Raw genomic sequence first — 20,007 nt, 5'->3', positions numbered from 1 at the left:
GGCCTCCTCAACACAAAGACTGAGCCTATTTTAAAAATAAGTAAAATGGAATTAGAGAGAAAGGATGCCACTCTTACTGAGCTGTCCTTGTTTGCTTTGCTTTCAGAAAAGTAACAAATAGTAACTGGTAGGAATTCAAGGAAGAAGTGTGTGTATTGGAATTACACTGTTTTCTCAATTCAGGTAACTACTAACTGTGAACTTCATGAAGGTTCAGTGAATATCAAAGTACTATGTGTTATGAGAAGTCTTTTCCTTGAGAGAAGCCTTCCCGCCAGCCTGGTTCCAGAGCTGCATGAGTCCCAAATAAACACACAGGAGGCTATATTAATTATGAAGCTGTTGGCCTTGTTTGTTTCTTACTGGCTAGCTCTGACTTAAGTAATTACCCCATAATTGTTAATCTAAGTATGTCTCTTACCGGAGAATAGTTCCGGGCTCCTACCCCATGGTGTTACATGTTGACTCTCGTTTTTCTCCTTCCCAGAATCCTCCTCGACTCCTAGTCCCTCCTATCTAGGTTTCCTATTGGCTCAACAGTACTTTATTGACAAATGCACAGGACTTCCCCCAACAACTATGTCTTTCTTCTTCTTTTCCCTATCCTTCTCCTTCTTCTGCTTCTCTCTCTCTCTCTCTCTCTCTCTCTCTCTCTCTCTCTCTCTCTCTCTCTCTCTCTTTAAGGCACATGGGTGTTCATGTGAGTACAGGCATGGAGAGGCCAAAGAACAACCGGTGTCATGAATTCCAGTAAACCACTTTGGGGCAGGATCCCTCACTAGTGTGGAACTCAACAATCACTTAGACTAGCTGGCCAGTGAACCTCAGACATCCTTCGATATACACCGCCTCAGCATGGGGACTGCAAATGCAGGCCACCATGTCCAGCATTTTTAGTGTAGGTTTTTGGTATTGAACTCCAGTCCTTGTGTTTTTGAGGCAAGCATTTTACCAACTAAACTATTTTCTCCAACCCTCAGAGTGAGATTACATGATCAACACCAACCTGTGAAAAACCACATTTCAGGCTGTAGGATAACCTGGCTGAAGTAGAATCACTGGGATCCAGTGCTTTGTAGTTTGTCCTTCAATAGCCATTTGAGGTTCTGCAGAGACAGGCCAGCCTGCAGACCATTGATCCACGGAAACCAATGTTCTAGCCAGGAGAGGCAGATGCAAAATGGTGAGCCTAGATGGAGTAGTAAATGAATAATTGATTTAAGAAATGAGTCTCAAACCTCTGGGTGGATGGGCCCAGTACAGTGCCTCACATAGATACCTTTGGATGTGACCTCATGGTCCATCAGGGAGATGCCAGCTTCTGCAGTCCCCATGTTTGCATTTCTGTGTGTTTGTATAGGTTGAGGTAGCAGGAATCTGGACCCAGAAGCTTCCTCTGTTATCCTAAGAATTGAGAGACCTGGCTGTGCTTTGTGGTTAAAGTACTCTGCCATCTGAAAGAAAACTTCAGGCAATGAGCTGACAGCCATCTTTAGAAGCTCCAGCTTGGAGCTTATAAATCACTTTTTAACCATGATGGAAGAAGGCTGGCGTTACCCTCGGATGCCTTGGGGTGACAGCAGGAGTTAACAAGTGACTGATCAGAACCATTTCTCTCCCAACCCTGGAGCGGGTCATTAAAAAGCAAGGCTTCTCAGTATGCAGCAGAGACAACCTGCAGGGGTGTGCATGTTTCCAGTGCCTGCATGCTATGATGCATGTGTGGAGGTCAGTGGGCAGCCTTCATCAGATGGTTCTCTCCTTGCACCGTGGGCTCCAGGGACCAAACTCAAGTCATCAGGCTTCTACAGCAAGGCATTTACCTGCTGAGCCATCTCACCTGCCCAAGACAAACTAATCTGCATCTGTGGGGGCAAGACTGAGGATTTCTGATGATTGCCTTGGTCTAGATAGAAACAACACTTGTAAACAACAGTTCCTCATACGAAGGATATAAGACCTCTATTACTGTTGTTCTATCAATGATGGATATGCGTTAGGTGGTTATACAGAGAAAACAAATTGTCTCTTGACCATTGTTTGAGTGTATGACACTATCTGATGTCCAGAGGCATTTGCTTTGGATCTCATCTATTGGGATATTGATGTAATTAGAAAATAGTGAGGAACTGAAAGTCATATTACCAGCTATAACTGTAATGACAACTATAAAAATGTTTAGCCTTGGCTTGGGGAAACCTTAGGCAGTAAAGCACTTGCCGTGCAAGAGTTCAACCTTCCAGAAGCCGTGTAAAAAAAGTATCTCCCTGAAATGTGACCAAAAAATGAGAGGAAACCAGATCCTGATTAGCACATGGGAATTTGCATGTATATACTCAATGAGTATATATCTGTGACGTAACTGAAAACGTCTCCCCAGTTCTCTCTATAGTTTCTGTTTGGGAATTTAACTTGATTACCCAACTTCAACTTTGTAGCTACTGTAGAATGTACCACCAAGGCAAAAAACCCTGTCAACTGATTTTGAATGAAGAGTTCATCTGAAAATGAACCTTCTCATTGATGTCTACTGAGTATTTGGGAAGTTATCTCAATAACATGAATCAAAGAACACCAATCATATCCCCCAAATTAAACAAATAAGCATCTTTTCCATCATATTCTTGTAAGGACTTGTTTTGAGTGCTTCGTGTTGGCTTCTCAGATTCATCACAGAGCACTGTTTTGTTCTTATCTCAAGATTTTTTTGTTGTCTAGTGTCTTCAACCAAGTGGCAGAGAGGCAAGATCCAGGACAGCTCCCTGAATGATTGAATAAGATTCATTGTTTCTCTTGAGGTAGTGTTGTCACCAGAGACTCCCAGCCTTCAACCCTGCATCTTTGATGAACTCAGGGATAGCTTTATAAAACTGGCCATCATTTCATCATTTCATTGATATCTGCATGCCCACTCTGCATGCTGCTCAGATCTTTCGGCATTAAATCTCATTTTATAGCATAGTGTTTAAGGCTTTACAGTTTGAGCCTGATTCCAAATCTGTCGCCTTCTACTAGCTGCACCTGTGTCTTACTGCCTTTGAATTTATTCCTCACCTTTCTGGCCTTTGCATATGTGGATCCTGATTCTTTCCCTTATCTTCCTATTAGAAGCTTCTTAAGTCGTGGATTATGACATCACATAACTGACTATGGGGGTGACTTGTGAAAATAATGGATGGCAATACAATTCTGAGTGCATGAGGATAAAGATGAACTCAACATCAACTGTGGAGTGAATCCAAGAGTTTTCTGAGAATGTTCACCTGTGTTGCCTCACATAACTTGACTACAGTCTTGGTTGTGAACGGACAACATGTATGCTTCACACTGCAAATGCCATCACCCCAACAACACCAATCATACTGTTACACATTGGCTCAGATTCTAGACCACAGCATGTTATGAGTGGCAGTGTTTTAACTGTATATGCAATGTTTTCTGCTCTTAATGGAAATATGATGCTTTAATTATGGAAAACAAAGACTTGATATTTTCCTGTTGTCATTCCTCAGAATATAGGTATCACATTAGTATATCTTTGGATTGTTTTCATAAACAAGCACAGTAAAGTTGTTTATATAACGAATAAATTTAAAGAATTATATTTATGGTTTATTATCAATAGATGCTTGATGTAGTGACTTTGTATACCTGTAGGTTCGAAGTCAAGTCTGGAAAAAAATTCAGGTGAAATGGACTTTCCAAGGGGATAGTTTTAAGCCTCCATGTAGCAAGGCTTGTCAAAGAACCACCTGGAAGCCTTCCATTAGCTGACTTTCTTCCCTACCCTGCTTGAGGTAAATGCCTGAAAGAGTAGTTCCTTCCTCAGGGGTCCCCGGAATCTGAGACACGCTCCCACTTTTCTTTCTCACCTTCCCCACCCCTGTCTGATTGGTTCCATCTCCAGCCCACATATAAGCCCTGAGAATGGCTATGACAGTCACTTAGATGTTAAACAGCAAAGAACAAGCAATACATTGAGGAAGGAGGATAAAAATAACAAACTGAGGTGAAGAGCAAATGAGATTGCTGACATTGTCTGTTAGGTTAGAGGTAAGACAGCATCTCCTGTCAGCTTAAAGAACCACTGTTAAAACATCAGTGGCTGTATAGCTGAAATGCCCCCCCAAGTGCTCACTCCATAAGTATGGGGACCCAAGTTCAAGCTTCCAGAACACAGATCAGATATCTTGGCATAAGCATGTTATCCCAGTCCCAGGGAGACAGAACTGGGTAGATCCCATCTCAAAAATGAGGTGGATGGCTCCTGAGGAACTACTCTTGAGGTTGTCCTCTAGCCACCACACACATGCTCACACAGAAGGTGTGAACCCTTATCCCAACACCAGTGCACACGCATACGTATACATACATAAGTACATACATACACACACATACGCTCAGGAAAGAAATAATCGTTTTTTAAATAATCAGGAATAGTACCAATTGAATTTTAAGCACTTGTAGCTTGAAACCAGTGTGTGTGTGTGTGTGTGTGTGTGTGTGTGTGTACCAGTGTGTGTGTGTATACCTAAGTGTATGTATATGTATTCTTTTGTGTGTGTGAGTGTGTGTATACTTAAGTGTATGTATATGTATTCTTGTGTGTGTATGTGTGTGTGTGTGTGTGTGTGTGTGTGTGTGTGTGTGTGCGTGTGCCTGTGGAGAGAGACCAGACATTGAAAGCAAGTGTCTTTCTTGGTTGTTCTTCCCTTTATTTACTGAGGCAAGGTCTCACATAGAGACTCCAGCTTCCTGGTTTGGCTAGCTCCCTTAGCCAGCTTGCCTAGAGAATGCCTTGCCTCAAAATCCTAAGTGCTGGGATTGCAGGTGGCCTGCCTGTGCCCTCCCAGATTATATGTGGTTTCTGAGGATCTGAACTCTGGTCCTCACACTTGCTACCGACTGAGCCATCTTCTTGGTCCCAGAGGGCACTTTTGAGACATGATCTGTTCCTATGAAATATCTTCCCAGGTGTAGTTATAGGTAGCTATCTATAGATTGAATCTGTTGCTATAAAACTTATTTTGAGGTAGCTGGCCAAGCTTGGTTACATTCTTACATCCTGTAGCAGCGCAGGTCTGTAATGCTGACCTCATGGCTTGTAGCCTCCTGGTGAAATGGATTAAATCTGTGGAAACTGGCACCAAGGGGCCAGTTACCACAGCTGCTTCCATCTTGTTCTTGACCCCTCCCCCAGCTTGTTTGTGGGAAGTGCTCCTTCTGTCTGTTCCAGTGTCCTGCTACCCGCCAGGTGAGTTTGCAGCATCATAATTAATGGGGCCAGGTGAGGTGCAGGAATGCCACATTGTCCTCTGAGCCGCTACCCTCATTAAGAAAGTAAAATGTTGGTGAGTTTTGCAGGCAGCCTTCCTCCCTCCGGATTGTTGGAAATCTTCGGCTGTCAGCACAGCACTCTGGGCCAGGAAAGTTCAGAGAATTACTTCAATAATATGACAGCCTCTTCCATTTAAAATGGGATTCGGCTCTGCTTCTCTCAGAACCTTCATTGAAATTCCAGGCATGATCCATTCCTCCAGTCATTTAACAATGTCTCTCATGTTTGCCCTGATTTAAAAGAAAGAAAGGAAAGGAAGAAAGAAAAGAGAGAAAGGAACCCAGCTTTGTGTTTGTGATAACGTGGATCAGGGTGGTGTAATTGCAGAGAGGAGGCCCCCGGGCTGGCAGTAATAGGACAGCTCCTCTGATGTGTGCTGCCATCAGACAATGACCTGTGCATGGGTGTTCTCAGGGGACAGTAAAGAGGCTTTTAAGAATTACTCGCTGAGAAGGATGAAAGCTAATGAGGATAGGAGCAAGTGAGGAGAGAAGCGACTCTTCGGGAAGTCTGGCTCCACTTAGACCTGTCATGGCTCCCTTCAAAGTCATTAAGACGGGCGGGTCTGTGCAGGAGAGTGTGCTGAGCATCGCGCATCCCCAGGCAGGCTCCTCCCAGGTCACAGCACACCCCTCTTCCTGAGGAATTAAAGCCACTAAATAATAAATATCAAGGGAAGAGAAGGGAATGGATTCAGAGACTACCAATAAATAAGGTGACAGAGGGCATTTATATCAGAGGAGAAACCACTCCTAATGGGCTTCAACAGCAAAACAGAAAAAGGCAGTCTCGTATACTCTCCTCCCTTGTCTTAAAGACCCGACGTGGGCTTCGAGTCATGTGCACCAGCAGACTGGCACGGAGCGAAGTGTCTGAGAAAACTCAAGCCTTGCTTTTCGCTTGGACTGGCTTACTAGACTGGGGATTGTGTTAGAGTTGGACAGTGTCAACAAAAACAGTGAAATCAGGTGTGTCTGGGGAACCTCAGGGCTGCTGACCTCATACAGGATGTAGGTGGAAATGTCTTTCAATGAGGGGCCCAAAGGCTGCTCTCTGAGGCATGAGGTGGTAGTCCGCCTCGGGAACCCACAGTGATACTGCAATATGAGGCTACACACCTGTCCTCCTCATCCACAGGCCCTAGAACAACAAAGGTAGTTGCTGACGCTGAGAAGGGTCTCGTGTCCTAGAGATGCAGCCTCTGTGGTGGAATGAAACTAACAGACACACTCGCAGTGTCCACACAGTGAGAATACATAGCAAGAGCGCCCCCAAACACAGTGCTCTTCAAGTGGACGTTGTTTGTCTTCTCAGCCCCTCACCTAATATCCCGGGAGGCTTTGCAGGTCCCCATTCATCCTCTTTCTCCCATCCATTTCTACCCTCAAGATACTATGAATACCGCCTCCTCCTCCAACATCCAAGCACCCATCCTAGAGTTAACCGGTTGTCCACGAGAGTTTTGACTGAGTTGATATCACATAGAATTAAGCTCTCTCTGATAGTTTTAACTGTCTACTTGGCAAAACCTAAAATTGCCGGAGAAGACAGCCTCAAGTGAGGAATGCTTAGATCAGTTTCGCCTCTGTGGGAGTCTATGAGAGACTATCCTGTGTGCTGCTTGAGGTAGGAAGACCCTTCCTAAATACAGGCAGTGTCCATTCATGGGCTGTGAAGAATGCAAAAGCTAGTTAAGCAGAAGCATCTAGCAAACAGGCAGCACTTCTCTCTGCTTTGGCTACGGGTATGATGGGACTAGCTGCTGAGTTTCTGCCTCAGTTTCCCCTCAGTGGTGGACAGAATTTGGGTCTATAAACTCCTTCTTTCCTTGAGTTACTTTTGGTCAGGAAGGAACAGAATGAAACTCAAGACTGCCCTGCCTGATCTTCCAAGATTGTCAGAGTGTAGTCTATTTATTCGAACAGCCACCAACCTCATTCTACACTGTGAGGGTCCACCCACTGTCCCACCATCTGCATGGCTTTCCTGCAGGACAGTTATTAAGTGGGAAGAGTTGGTTTTCACAAGGCAATCATGTTTCAGCTTTGATTTTCTTCCTTTCATATGAAGAGGACCTTGTTTAAAAATCTGTGGGTCATAATTCTTCTCTTCATCTAACCATTTTAACTATTGAGAAAACAATTAATGTAGCAAATGGTCATTGAATACCTGCCACATGAGAGAGATTATATTAGGTACAAGAGAGGGGAAGCCTGAATAATAAATAGCACTTCGACTGAGAGAGAGAGAAAGCAAGAGGCTACAGGGTCAGAAGTCACAGCATAAATTGTAGTTGTCTCTCATAATAGCGCTGGGTCCTTAATGATTTACTGTATCTTTGGAAGTCATCATTTTGCATAAAAGGTGCTTCATGATCGTTACTACTTCTCAGGATTCTGCAGCATCATGAAAAAGCACTTACTTCACTCTGGGTGTGAGCCTGGGTGATCAACACGTAAGGCTGGCATAGCCAAGAACCAGCAGACAATGGAAACTTTAAAAGGGAGGAACCAGTTCTGAATAAGCAATTTGCCTTCATGTTAATAACCAGTTTTTCTGTAATCAGGAACTGCCATGCTCCTACCTTACACCACAGATAAAGGAGCAGAGTTTGAATTGAGAAGCTAGCTATTCCAGATACAATTCCTTGGGAATGCAGGGATATATGTACTGGGTAACTATGCAGTGTACATGTATGAGTATGTGTCTGTGTGGGTATGTATAGGTGCATGTTTATGAACATGTGTATAGAGGCCTCAGGTCAACACTGGGAGCCTTTTTCAATTGATCTCCACTCTATTCATCGAGGTGGGTCTCTCAATTGAACCCAGAGCTCATTGATATGCTAGTCTCAGTACTCAGCTTGCTCCAGTCTACCTTCCAAGAGCTGGAATTTTAGGCAGCATTTGTGTAGGTTCTGGGGAACAGAACTCTGGTCGTCACACTTGCTTGGCAAACACTCTATTCACTAAACACCACTGCAGATAGGAAAAATCATTGTATTATGCAGACTGTTGACTAACAGTGGGAAAAGGAATCTACAACAGTAAGAACGCTTCACTAATAGCATGACACGTAAATCACTCTGCTTGGGTAGATTAAGATACCCAGAAGTAACTTTCCGAGAAATTCATTCTCTTCCCACTTTCCTGGTTTGCAGTATCCACAGCCAACAGCAGCAGACTTACCCTAAATCCCCAAATGATGATCAAAGTGCCATCTGTAGCAAAGCCTTTAAGTTAGAGTTAAAATATCAGTATCAACAATGTATCAGGTAGATCGCTTTACATTTCAAGTTTTCACTGTACTGTGCCAGGACAAACTTTTTGTTTGTGTAACTATTAACAAAGTCCCTCAAACTTCCCACAGCATTCAACCTCTCATGTATTTTCAGCCCTATTTGGTCCTCGGTTTTACAAGAGTCAGACATCTTACACTCTGTAAAGTCGCCACTTAGTAGAGTTGGTTCTTTAGTGGCCAGGAGGCATCATCTACCCCTAACCTTTTCACTTTGAGAAAAGTAAATGGCACATGTGACTTGAAAATTGAATCAATCTTGACTGAGCATAAAATAATAAAAACCACTAATGTCTCCATCATTTCCTGAGCAAGCCCATCAGGCAGGAGGGTGTTGCTATTTTTTTCTATTTTGTAAGATGTATTATAGCTGACTAATCCTCAATAAATATAAAAGAGTGATCATTTCACAGCTACCAATTGACAAACTGGAACACATTTTTCATTTGAGCAGGCAAGATAAGCAGGCTGCCAGGGGCTCTGCCATCTCTGCCTCAGACAAAGGCTGTCCCAGGCAGAAGGTACTGGCTCACTCCTGGGTCACCACTATGTTATTTTTAGTTCTCCATGTCTGCACAGGAGCTCAGCTCACATTCTCTGAGTCTCCTATCTTAGGGACCCCTCTGCAGCCCACCTTCCCTAGCATAATTTAAAGAAATGGGTACCTCCAATTAAACCATTCCAGATGTAAATTTCTTGCCTGGAGAGTGAATTGAGAAAGGAATGGGATTCATGAATATAAATTGAGCCTCCCTTACACTTCAGTTTTCAGCTTGAAATTGAAGACTGTTCACCACCCCCCAGCCCACCCCCATAAATCCTTATTTGCCTTAAGTGTGTTTACTGTGGGACCGTGGTGCAGAGCTGGTAGCATATTGCTATGCATAACCAAATGCTAACTCTCACAAATCATCCTGGGATGAGGCCTGGAGAGGGAAAGGGTGCATGGCACTGCACCTGTGCACCTAGGAAGGGTGGATAGCTCTGCAGCAGGCTGTGTCCTACATGGAGATGTGGCCACTCAGCCCCACGGGCTTTGCCTGGCCTTGAATATTGCCTTCATTTTTCTACAAAGGAATTATCTCTCCCTCCCTCCCTGTCTGTCCCCTCCCTCCTCCTCCCTCCTCTCTCTCTCTCTGTCCCCTCCTTCCCTCCTCCCCCCCCCCCTCTCTGAACATCTTTACACCTCTGTTCTTCCCCTTTCACCTTAGTTTGGCTTTAGCAAGCATGAATCTCTTCTCAGCAACGTCAGTTTATTTTTTAACATAGTGACTCCGGGGAAGGATGAGGGTGTTCGATCAGCAAACATGCAAATGAGTTCCTTTCCTATTCATTTGATTTATCTAGAGCAGAGGTTTTCAACCTTCCTAATGCTGCTACACTTAAATACAGTTCCTCATGTTGTGGTGACCCCAAACCATAAAATGATTTTCTTTGCTACTTTTTAACTGTAGGTTTGCTACTGTTATGAATCGTAATGTAAGTATCTTTGTTTTCCATTGGTCTTAGGCAACCCTTGTGGAGGGGTTGTACAACACCCAAAAAGGGTAGTTAAGAACCACTGATCTAGCAGCTACACATAATCTGTAAAAGATCTATTGAGATTCCAAATATTAAAAGATTGCCCTCAGTTTGGGGGCAGAAATACACCTCTGTTATAATGACATTGACAGTGGGTTTATACTGCCTGCTCTCTGTTACAAAATCAACTGGTAACAAAGAATATAGCTCCTAATTGATTGTAACTCTCCCACAGCCGTATCAAGTTATCTTCTTATGTGTACAACAATGAACATACAAAGAACTCAGATGAAATGGTAAAATACTCTCAGGCTATCTTTTTAGGATATGTTGCTTTGATGTATGTGGGTCCTCCCTCTCTCTCTCTCTCTCTCTCTCTCTCTCTCTCTGTGTGTGTGTGTGTGTGTGTGTGTGTGTGTGTGTGTGTGTGTAGAACAAAGAACAACCTTGGGTGTGTCATTCTTCAGGTGTTGCCAATTTTCTTTTTAATTTAGGGTCCCTTGCTGGCCTGGGAAACACCCATCAGACTAGGCTGGAAAGGCAGCACCACCCAGGAGGTGCCTCTCTCTGCCTCCCTAGCACTGAGATTACAAGGGCGTGTCATCACATCCAGATCTGTTTCTTGTCAACAATAGATCTGTGGATTAAACTCAGGTCCTCATGCTTGCAAGGCAAACACGTTCCTACCTCCTCTGCTTGACCTCACAATGTAAATTTCATGGAAGCAAGACGTATGATTTAGGATGAAGGGTGCAGACACCAAAGACCAACAGAAACCATTTTAAAAGAAAATGTATTCAAGCACCTCTCCATCCAGGACCTTTTGCAAAGTAATATTAACAACGGTGTGGCCTTTGTGGGATTTCTTAGCCCAAGTCAGGTGGGTTTGCCTTTCAGCTGTGCACACTATAGTCGTGAGACCTTCGGGATGGTGTGCTTTGAGGCTTTCATGAGCCTCTGAGCACTTTAAGGAAAGTTTTGAGTACTCATTACGAGAATAGAGCAGAAAGGCAAGCACTACCTTAAATTATATTGGTGATACATGGTGTCCTTACAAAAATTTCAAACCTTTGTGATAATGAGCGGTGTGTGCAGTGAGAATAAAAATAAGAGGACACACAAGACAGGTTAAAAGGTGACCTTAGAAATGACAGTGTTTCAGCCTTCTAATTGTAGGCACTTGTCAGACCTCCAAACTTGCTATCTACTGTCTTCTGTCCCAACAACTTGCTCCAGATCCACTTGGAGACTAGAACTAGGATTCTAATTCAGTGACTCTCTGCCACCAGGTTTCCATGATCTTTCTGATATAAATGAAGACGTGTATTTACCCAGCCAAGTATTTTCTTCTGTGAAGGGCTATAATTTTATCTTTCCTCAGAAGTGCTCGATACATACCATTTATTAACAACGTGTGTACATTCTGTGTTCTTGTTTCAATTTTAGAATCAGTTTGTACAACTTATCTCTGTGGTAAGATTCTCCTCTCTTATCCTCAATTTCTCAGTGTATTATATTAGATAATCTCTGGACACACCTTATTTTACAGCAGGGGCTGAAGCGGCTGTGTTTATTTATTGCTGTATCGTCTAAGTCGTAACTTTCTTCAAGATTTATAAGAACAGTTCTCAATCTTCTTTTGCAATGCATTTTGAGCTACTTGTTTTGAGAACAAAATTAAGAATCAAATCTGCTCTATCACCAAATAAAAAGAAAGAAAAAAACAACCAACAATGTACAAAATATGTAATTGTTAAAATACAAAATACATAATTTTTACTGTATTCTATACTATCTAATACATATTCATGACTATTTACTGCATATTTTACTTGAATACTACCCTTAGGAGCTAGTTATTGAACAGAATAAAGATACAATTGCTTCTCTTTTGCTGACACATTTTTCCTCAGTGGATGTTTAATTACTCAGCACAGGAAGTAGTTTTGTTCACTAGGACATGTCCAAGTAGATTCCATACTCCGTGAATAGACTGGTGGTCTCTGCATACACAAAGATAGTGCAGAAGTGTGGGGAAATAAGTTAAGCAGTCATCCATAATAATATGAAGTTGTGGAGACAACTTATGAAGCCAAACAGGAAAGCGCTAACATGACATCCAGAGAAGCCTCTGTGTAATAAAGAATTAATCATAGTCACATATGCTCATTGGAAGTGTCTGTGTAGCAATAGAAATACCAGGTTTTCATAGACCATTCTATGTAACAATAATAATGTCAGATTTTTTTATTGAGTATCCTATGCAGCAATGGAAATGTCAGAATGTTTTCATTGGACCATTCTTTGTAACCACAGAAATATCCGAAGATTTTTATTGGACTGTTTTGTGCAGCAATGGAAATGTCAGTAGTCCTTTTGAAATCATGCTATTGTCCACACTTCGAGATTTTGTAAAGAAAACTTCTCATTCTGAGGAAACAAGCAGCTGGCTAGCATATTCACAGCATGGAGACTGAGTTGTCTGAGGCTTACTTTGAAACAATGCTCACATCCCCTGCAATGCTACAATTTCTCTGTTCCAGCCTCTTATAATCCATTCAGAACGTTCTTTTCTTTCCTTTTCAGGTTACCAGCCAGTCTTGTCTGGTCAGCAGGGCTTCCAAGGCCTGATGGGAGTACAGCAGTCACCTCACAGCCAGGGTGTGATGAGCAGTCAGCAAGGAGCCCCAGTGCAGGGTGTGGTGGTCTCCTACCCAACCATGTCTTCTTTTCAGGTGTGTGCCAACATCTGGGACAGCCCCCGCCACAAACTCACACTTTTCAAAGTAAACGCTATAGGAAGTTCCCTGTGTTAGGCGGTTAGTAGGGCTGTGGATGCTTGAACCATCCCACCATTAGTTGACTTTGATTGAGATGTAGGAGAAGAAAAGGGTGTGCAGGTGCCATTACAAATGTCTGGGCTTTTAAATGCTCTGCTGAATTTGCCTCCATTTAAATTTTCTATTCACAGAAGAAAATTCTTTAATATTCTATACAAGAAGACCCTTTGGGCACTCTATTGAAATGATATTTGTTTAAAAAAACAAGCATCATTTTTTGTATTCACTCAAGTAAACTTTGTTCTTATGTGTTTCAAGTTATCACAGATTTTTAAATGGCATCTAAGATGCATTTAAAGCACGACATTGCAGATGCACTCCATTCTCCAGATCAAAGCAACTAGAGTCTTTAACACATATCATGTGTGCTTTCATGGTTTGTAACCAGAAGTCTTCTAGAAGAAGAAATGAGGAATGAGTAAGCTGGTTTGGTCATTCAGTTTAACTGTGCTGGGTGCTTCCAGCTTTAAAGAAACTATACTCACCCCTTCTACCTGGACAAAATCCTATCCTTACTGAAGAAGACTCCAAACTACTTCTTATGAAACCAGAAAGGGGCATGGTTTCACACTGAGAGAAAGCGTGAGTGGCACCCATATGATGTCCTGGGGCAAAGGAAGAAGGCAGAGGATGGGAGGAGGGGGAGAAGGAAAGGAGATTCTCAGAGTTCAAGAGTCTAAACATCTGCTCATCTGCTGCAAACTAGGATCTGTCCGTCCCTGCCATACTTCCAGAGGTTCTTTTTTTTTTTTTAACAGAGATGTACTTACCCAAATGGTATTCATGCATGTGCAATCTATGGTCCACAGGATACTTGCATCCCAGAATACCTGTGAATGTAGTACATTGTATCTTAAGCCATGACACCATGCAACAATGTCAGGAGATGTACATTCAGCCACATTAAGTGACTTTCTTCAAGTGAAATAACTGATAAACAATAGGTATAGGATTAGGGACCTGTTTAGTTCCACTCAAACACTCGAGTGATATTGATGACATGATATGCTTCACCGGACACATCAAAGCAGCCTTTTCACATAGACTTTTGCTTGTGTCTTGCACAGGTGCCAATGACCCAAGGTTCTCAAGCAGTGCCCCAGCAGACATACCAACCGCCAATCATGCTGCCCAGTCAGGCAGGTCAAGGGTCGCTCCCAGCCACCGGAATGCCTGTGTACTGTAACGTCACACCGCCAACCCCTCAAAACAACATAAGGTTGATGGGTCCACACTGCCCTTCCAGCACGGTTCCTGTCATGTCTGCTAGCTGCAGGACAAACTGTGCGAGCATGAGCAACGCGAGTTGGCAGGTCAAGTTCTGAGAGCTCAGGCTGCCTGCGGTCCACTTCATTAGATGTTAACTCATGGCCTTCACAGGAAGAGGAGACTAGGGCAACTGGCTGAGGACTTCTATATCCACTCAACACTCAATTGATTGCTGCTGGTATTCTGTACAAACTAATCAAAGACTAACACACACATTAGCTGGTTAATGGTGCATATTTCTGTCATGTCTGCTAGGTATGCCTTTCTAGCTTAGCTAGTGACATGAGTTCATCAAGGTAAGATTTTCTCCTACCACTGAATACCACTGTGTAGATTACAATATCCCTGATTCGGATTAGTTTTGTACTTTGTGTTGAGTTTGTGATGCTAAAAGTATTTAAAAAATATATAAACTACATCACACTGTACCAAAGCTGTAATGGAAAAGAAAAGAGCTAAGGAATGGAAGGAATAATTTATATACACTATAGAGTTTTCTTTTTTAAATGGATATATATGGTATTGTAGTGTTTAATCAAAATAAAAGCTTATTTGACCTTATGGAGGAAGGTCATGTTTTTACGACCAGTTTGTTTCAGTATCTCTTTCAACATGCTATCTACTTGTTTATTCAATGTTTCTGTTATCAGAGGTCAATTAAACAGAATGGACCTCATCATAACATTTTCATACATGTATAGGATGCATTTTGGTCACATTTAACCTCAGCATCTCCTCACACTCTCATCGATACCCTCCCTCTTCTGAGGAAGCTGCCCTGCTCCCAGGGCACTTTTCGATTGTTGTTTGTTTGTTTTTAATGAAGCAATGCGGGGTTTCTTACAGAAGCAAGGGAAAGGGATTATTTACAGGAACTTGCATAATGACACACTTAGGGGAAAATCTCTCATCTCCCATCAACCATTAGCTGCCTATAAATCCTGAAAGAGGGGCAGGATTTCATAAGCCTTCCTCTCCTGTGATAGGATGTTGACACGCCTCACTTTGTACAGGTGACCACAGCATCTGAGACCTCAATTGTGTCACACTGTGTCATGTTCAGGACCCTCCACCTCTTCCTCTGGCTCCTACATTCTTTCAGCCCTTCCTCTGTGGTGTTCCCTGTGCTCTGAGTGGCATGATATAGAAGTTTCGCTTATGACTGAACATTCAATATCACTTTATGTTTTATTGGTGTCATGATTGTTCTTTCGGGATGTCATCTCATGAATGCCACATGGAAAAGTAACAGTGGTTCCCAGGCATTGCACATTGAATAATGTCTCTCCAAGAGATGCTTAAGCAAACACTTTACTAACAATAGCCTCTAATTTTGATATTATTATAAGGGTCCTAAATATAAGATGATATCTGTGCCATTGTTTTTAATTATGGGAATATTGGAGGCATATAGCTATATAGTACCTACTAGGAAATTTTGAATGTTGTTAGCAAGAATGCCTATCCTACATCTAGGCTTGTTCTGTCTTAACTGGAGTTCAACCATGTACCTGGAAGACATTTGTTTATAGTAACAGAGAAGACGTACAGACTAATTCCTCCTGTTATACTAGACTGTGCACTCCAAACTATCACTGGTTTTGACAGCAAGCCAACAACTCAGAGCTGCTGACATTTGTCCTGGTAACTGAAAAAGAATGCATATGTATATAGCAGTGATTCAATCACAAATGCTAGAACATCTACAGGAAGACATAAGATAGCTATTCACTCCCTCAATGTATAATTCCCTGTGGGGCTCATGGTTAAAACTGAGTTAGGACAACATTTCAAAAATAATAACTGAACTCTGGACTCTGAGGGTTGGCTCTTGGGAAAAATGTTTATTTGAGGGAATAAAACCTCATAGCTTTCATCTTGATACCACTGCATAATAATTGCTTATGGTTTATATTTCCTGCTGAAAAATTAGTTGTGAGAATGGTATCAGGGAAGTTCTCATTGGTTTTCATTTGACCCCCTTTTCTACATTGAATTCTCCATTTTCTTGTTGTTTAGCTGTGGTTAGAGTAAAGCACTTAAAAACCCTACTTAGCAGATTACCATTTTCTTCTGTCTGTCATTTTCTTTTTCCTTTCAAAGGGAGCTTTTTTGCTATTCTAATTAAGTTCTCTCATTGTAAAGTCAATTCCCTTTCTGTATATCTGGATCTGCTTACTTTTTTTTCATCAAGCTAATCCCTGACCATGAAAAGTGTTTTACATATGTATATATATTTCAGCCATTGAACCAATAACCACACTGAGAACAGTACATTTTTCCAGTTAATTTCTTTCCCAAATGGAAAGAGGACCTTGACCAATATGTGTTCGTTTTTTTAAATTACATTTATTTATTTGTTTACTCTGTGTGTATGTGTGTTTGTGTGCACACGTGTACACATGCGTGCATGCATGCAAATGCAGTGGTGTATTCGTGAAAGTCATAGTACATCTTCTTGCAGAACTCATTTCCCTCCTTCTACCATGGATATCCCAGGGATGGAACTCAACTCCCCTGCCTTGATGTCAAGCACCTTTCCCTCTGGATCAGCACAGATTCACTTTTCAAAGGCTTTCTCTATTTAACCTTCAGACCTTCCCTTGATTCCAGAGTCAAATGCTCTAATTCTGAGTTGAAGTGTTTAACTTCATTCTATAGAACTCTGGAAAATTTTAGCCTTTGTTTTATGATACCTAGAATTGCTGAGCCCCTTTGGTTCCGTGGATTTAAACCTTACACACACTAATGATAAAGACAGGTTTTATGTTTATACACTCTTTTCCAATATTGTTTAATGCCAAACATTCTTTCTCTTGCCTTCACTAATTTTTTGAGACAAATCTTACCATGTAGCTCTGGCTTCTCTTGAACTCACTGTGCAGACCAGCTCGTCTTGAACTCACAGAGATCTACCTGCCTCTGCCTCTGCCCTCCTTACTGGCATTAAATGCAATGTACCTCTATGCCTTGCCTCTAGTATTTTCTTGCATTAGAATATTTAAATTGGCTACATAGGATCATAGTTTTGCAAGTGAGCATATTCAGAATTTTATTTATTGTCAAGAGTACATTCAAAATATTTTTCAGCATGGTTAATAATTTTATCATCATCACATTTTAATTATAGTTTACTCAGTTTATAAGCTTTGGTGGAGATATTAATATACAGATAGTTAGAAAAATAACCACATAGATAGGTAATTAAAGTCATCTCTAATGTTCTCCTACACCTCTAAGTGAACGTAAAAGGGCACACTGGTGACTTATGGAAACTTTTATTACATGGTTGATTATATCCTAGTTATTCAGGATCATTTAAAACAGGAGTACACGAACATTGAGGTACTTTGCCTTACTCCTATGGATCTTGTCTTGACTGCGCTCTGAGAGTTGGTAGTAAGTGTTCTGACTAACATATCATGGTGCTGTTTTTTTTTTTAAAATATGACTCTGCAGGATATGAGGCAGGGCTGGAGAGAGTGCACCAGCGTTACAGAAATAAGATTACATAACTGCGAATATAATTTGAAGACTGAAATAGAGCTGTTAATCACCATTAGAAATGTGAGCCCTTTGTGAAAAACATACTCTTAAAAGAATGACTTAGAAAAACCAAATAGGGTGAGGGGGAAGGAACAGAAATGGATTTTGAGCTTCTGTAGAAGGTATATTTAGATTCTGATTCCACTTTTGACAACAGTCAAATCGCGATGGATACATGGGCACTCCACCCTCCTCCTCCCTCTGGACCACACACAGGCCCATGAGGTGTACACGGCTGCTGCTCCACCATTCACCTGTTCCCTGGCACTTGTGTCACAGGTGACTTGATCATTTACAGACCAGAGTTAACTCTGGAAATGCCTCACCTTCAAAGTTAAGCTGAAGTAGATCTTTGGGGATTCTCAAAATGTAGTAGACACAATTGTTTAAATAAACAGGAAATAAGTGTCTTATTTCCTAAAATATTTTCCTTGGAACATTTTTTGAATCTGTGCACATACGATGTTTGAGGTAGGGGCATGCATACATGCTCCCAGTTTTCACAAGATAGGCATTTTGGCTCTTACCAAGCATTAGAGGAGGCAGAGGCAAGCAGATCCCTGATTTGAAGCCTAACTTAATATCATCTGTCTACATAAATCCTAAAACAATAAAACAGACACATGTACACTCTGGCACATGTGTGGGCACGAATCTGGGAGGAATTGTTGTAATGCCATATTTCTAGATTGTCACTTTTGAATGCTTAGTGGAGGGACTTTATCTCTACTCTTTTATCCGTGAGTGTGTAGTCATGAGGTATAGAGTGTGTGAATATAGTTATCCCTGATGACTCCCCCCACATGTGATTTATGGTACAATTTATTCACCGTGTTCTTACTGCATCCTCACTGCCCCGTTAGTTATGTCAACTTGACAGAAGCTAGAATTATCTGAAAAGAGGAATCCCACACTGAGGAGATATGTCTATCAGCTTGGCCTGTGGGCCTATTCTCTATGGAGAATATTCTTGTTTAAGGATGGCTGAGACAGGACTCAGGTCACTCTGGCAAGTGCACGCCCGGTCAGGTCGTCTTGGCTGCTAGAAGAGACCAGGCTAAGCGAGCCATGAGGAGAGACCCAGTAAACAGTGCTCCTCCACAGTTTCTGCTTCAGTTCTTACCTCTAGGTCCTGCTGGAATTCTTGCCCTGACTTCACCCAAAGACGGACCACCGTAATGTGGAAGGATAAGCAACAGCAAAAAGTCTTTTCCAGGCTGCCGGTTCCTTTTGGCCTTGATGTTAGTCACAGCAGTAGAAACCAAACTAGAACATTACTGTCATTTCAAGACCTTGAGCCACTGCTCATGGAGCCCTACCTTTAAGAAGCTTGTAAAATTTTAGAACAAGTTATGCTGGTGTTTCAGGAAACAAAAATACATCAGCTATGGGGCTTATCCAAAGAATAACAAAAGTTAACAATTCAAAGAAGGGGACGAGTTATCTATCTGTGGTTCTATGAGCCTGTACCATGTTGGACAACATGGAATTTGGGTTTGCAGAGACAGGTGTGGATGTGTCATAACCCCAGCTAAGAGGAATTACTACAGAGAAAAGAAACACACAAAAACATGAAATATAATTTACAGTGGGAGGTGACAGAGTAGAATCTATGGAGGGGTGCATCCTGGGAAATGCACAGTGGTTCTGGCTGATCTGACCCTGCCTGGGCAGTAGAATTAAACAGGTAACACACCTCAGGAAGAGCTTCCAGTTTTAAGTAACATGATATCAGCCATGATTTGTAAAAGAAGGATATGCCCCTGAAAGTAAGATGGGATACATTTGAAAGGAGTCTTCATTCAGAGACCACAAACGAACACAAACTGTTTAGGTCTTCCATAGTGCCACAGCTACCAGTGACATTATGGAACAAACCAGAATGTATTTCATCTGCAGCTTCGAAGACTCAATAGTTTTACCCTGGGCACAGCAAGACACTAGAGACCCCCAAATCAGCACATAAAAATGCCCTACTATTCCTTGACTTTTCATAGAGAGACACACAGAAATGTCTATTCAATTACAGAGCACAAAGCCCTGACAGACCAGAGAAAGAATTCCATCCAAGTAGGGCTTAGTGACCCAGTGAGTTTATAACTGTGATTTACAGGAACATGGGTGACTCAAAGGCATGATCTATCCCACCTCCCATGGGAATGTTGCTAGAACATATCTGAGGTTGCCATGCCTGTG

General features: G+C 42.0%; 1 protein-coding gene across 13 annotated transcripts in view; it reads left to right on the top strand.

The window, feature by feature from the left end:
- The window catches only part of Arpp21 (cAMP regulated phosphoprotein 21), a 162,810-nt gene extending 147,984 nt beyond the window's left edge, over positions 1–14,826 (top strand). For all 13 annotated transcript variants that reach the window (XM_040739944.1, XM_013117036.3, XM_013117032.3 and 10 more), the window contains 2 exons: positions 12,743–12,891; positions 14,064–14,826. In XM_040739944.1, coding sequence (XP_040595878.1) covers positions 12,743–12,891; positions 14,064–14,321 — 407 coding nt within the window. In that variant the 3' untranslated portion in view covers positions 14,322–14,826. The remainder of the gene's footprint in view (positions 1–12,742; positions 12,892–14,063) is intronic.
- The last annotated feature ends 5,181 nt before the right edge of the window (positions 14,827–20,007 follow it).

Source organism: Mesocricetus auratus, unplaced genomic scaffold (genome assembly GCF_017639785.1).
Source record: "Mesocricetus auratus isolate SY011 unplaced genomic scaffold, BCM_Maur_2.0 Super-Scaffold_100691, whole genome shotgun sequence".
NCBI classification, from domain to species: Eukaryota; Metazoa; Chordata; class Mammalia; order Rodentia; family Cricetidae; genus Mesocricetus; species Mesocricetus auratus.
The sequence above is the reverse complement of the archived record's forward strand: the minus strand, read 5'-3'. Positions and strand labels throughout refer to the sequence as shown.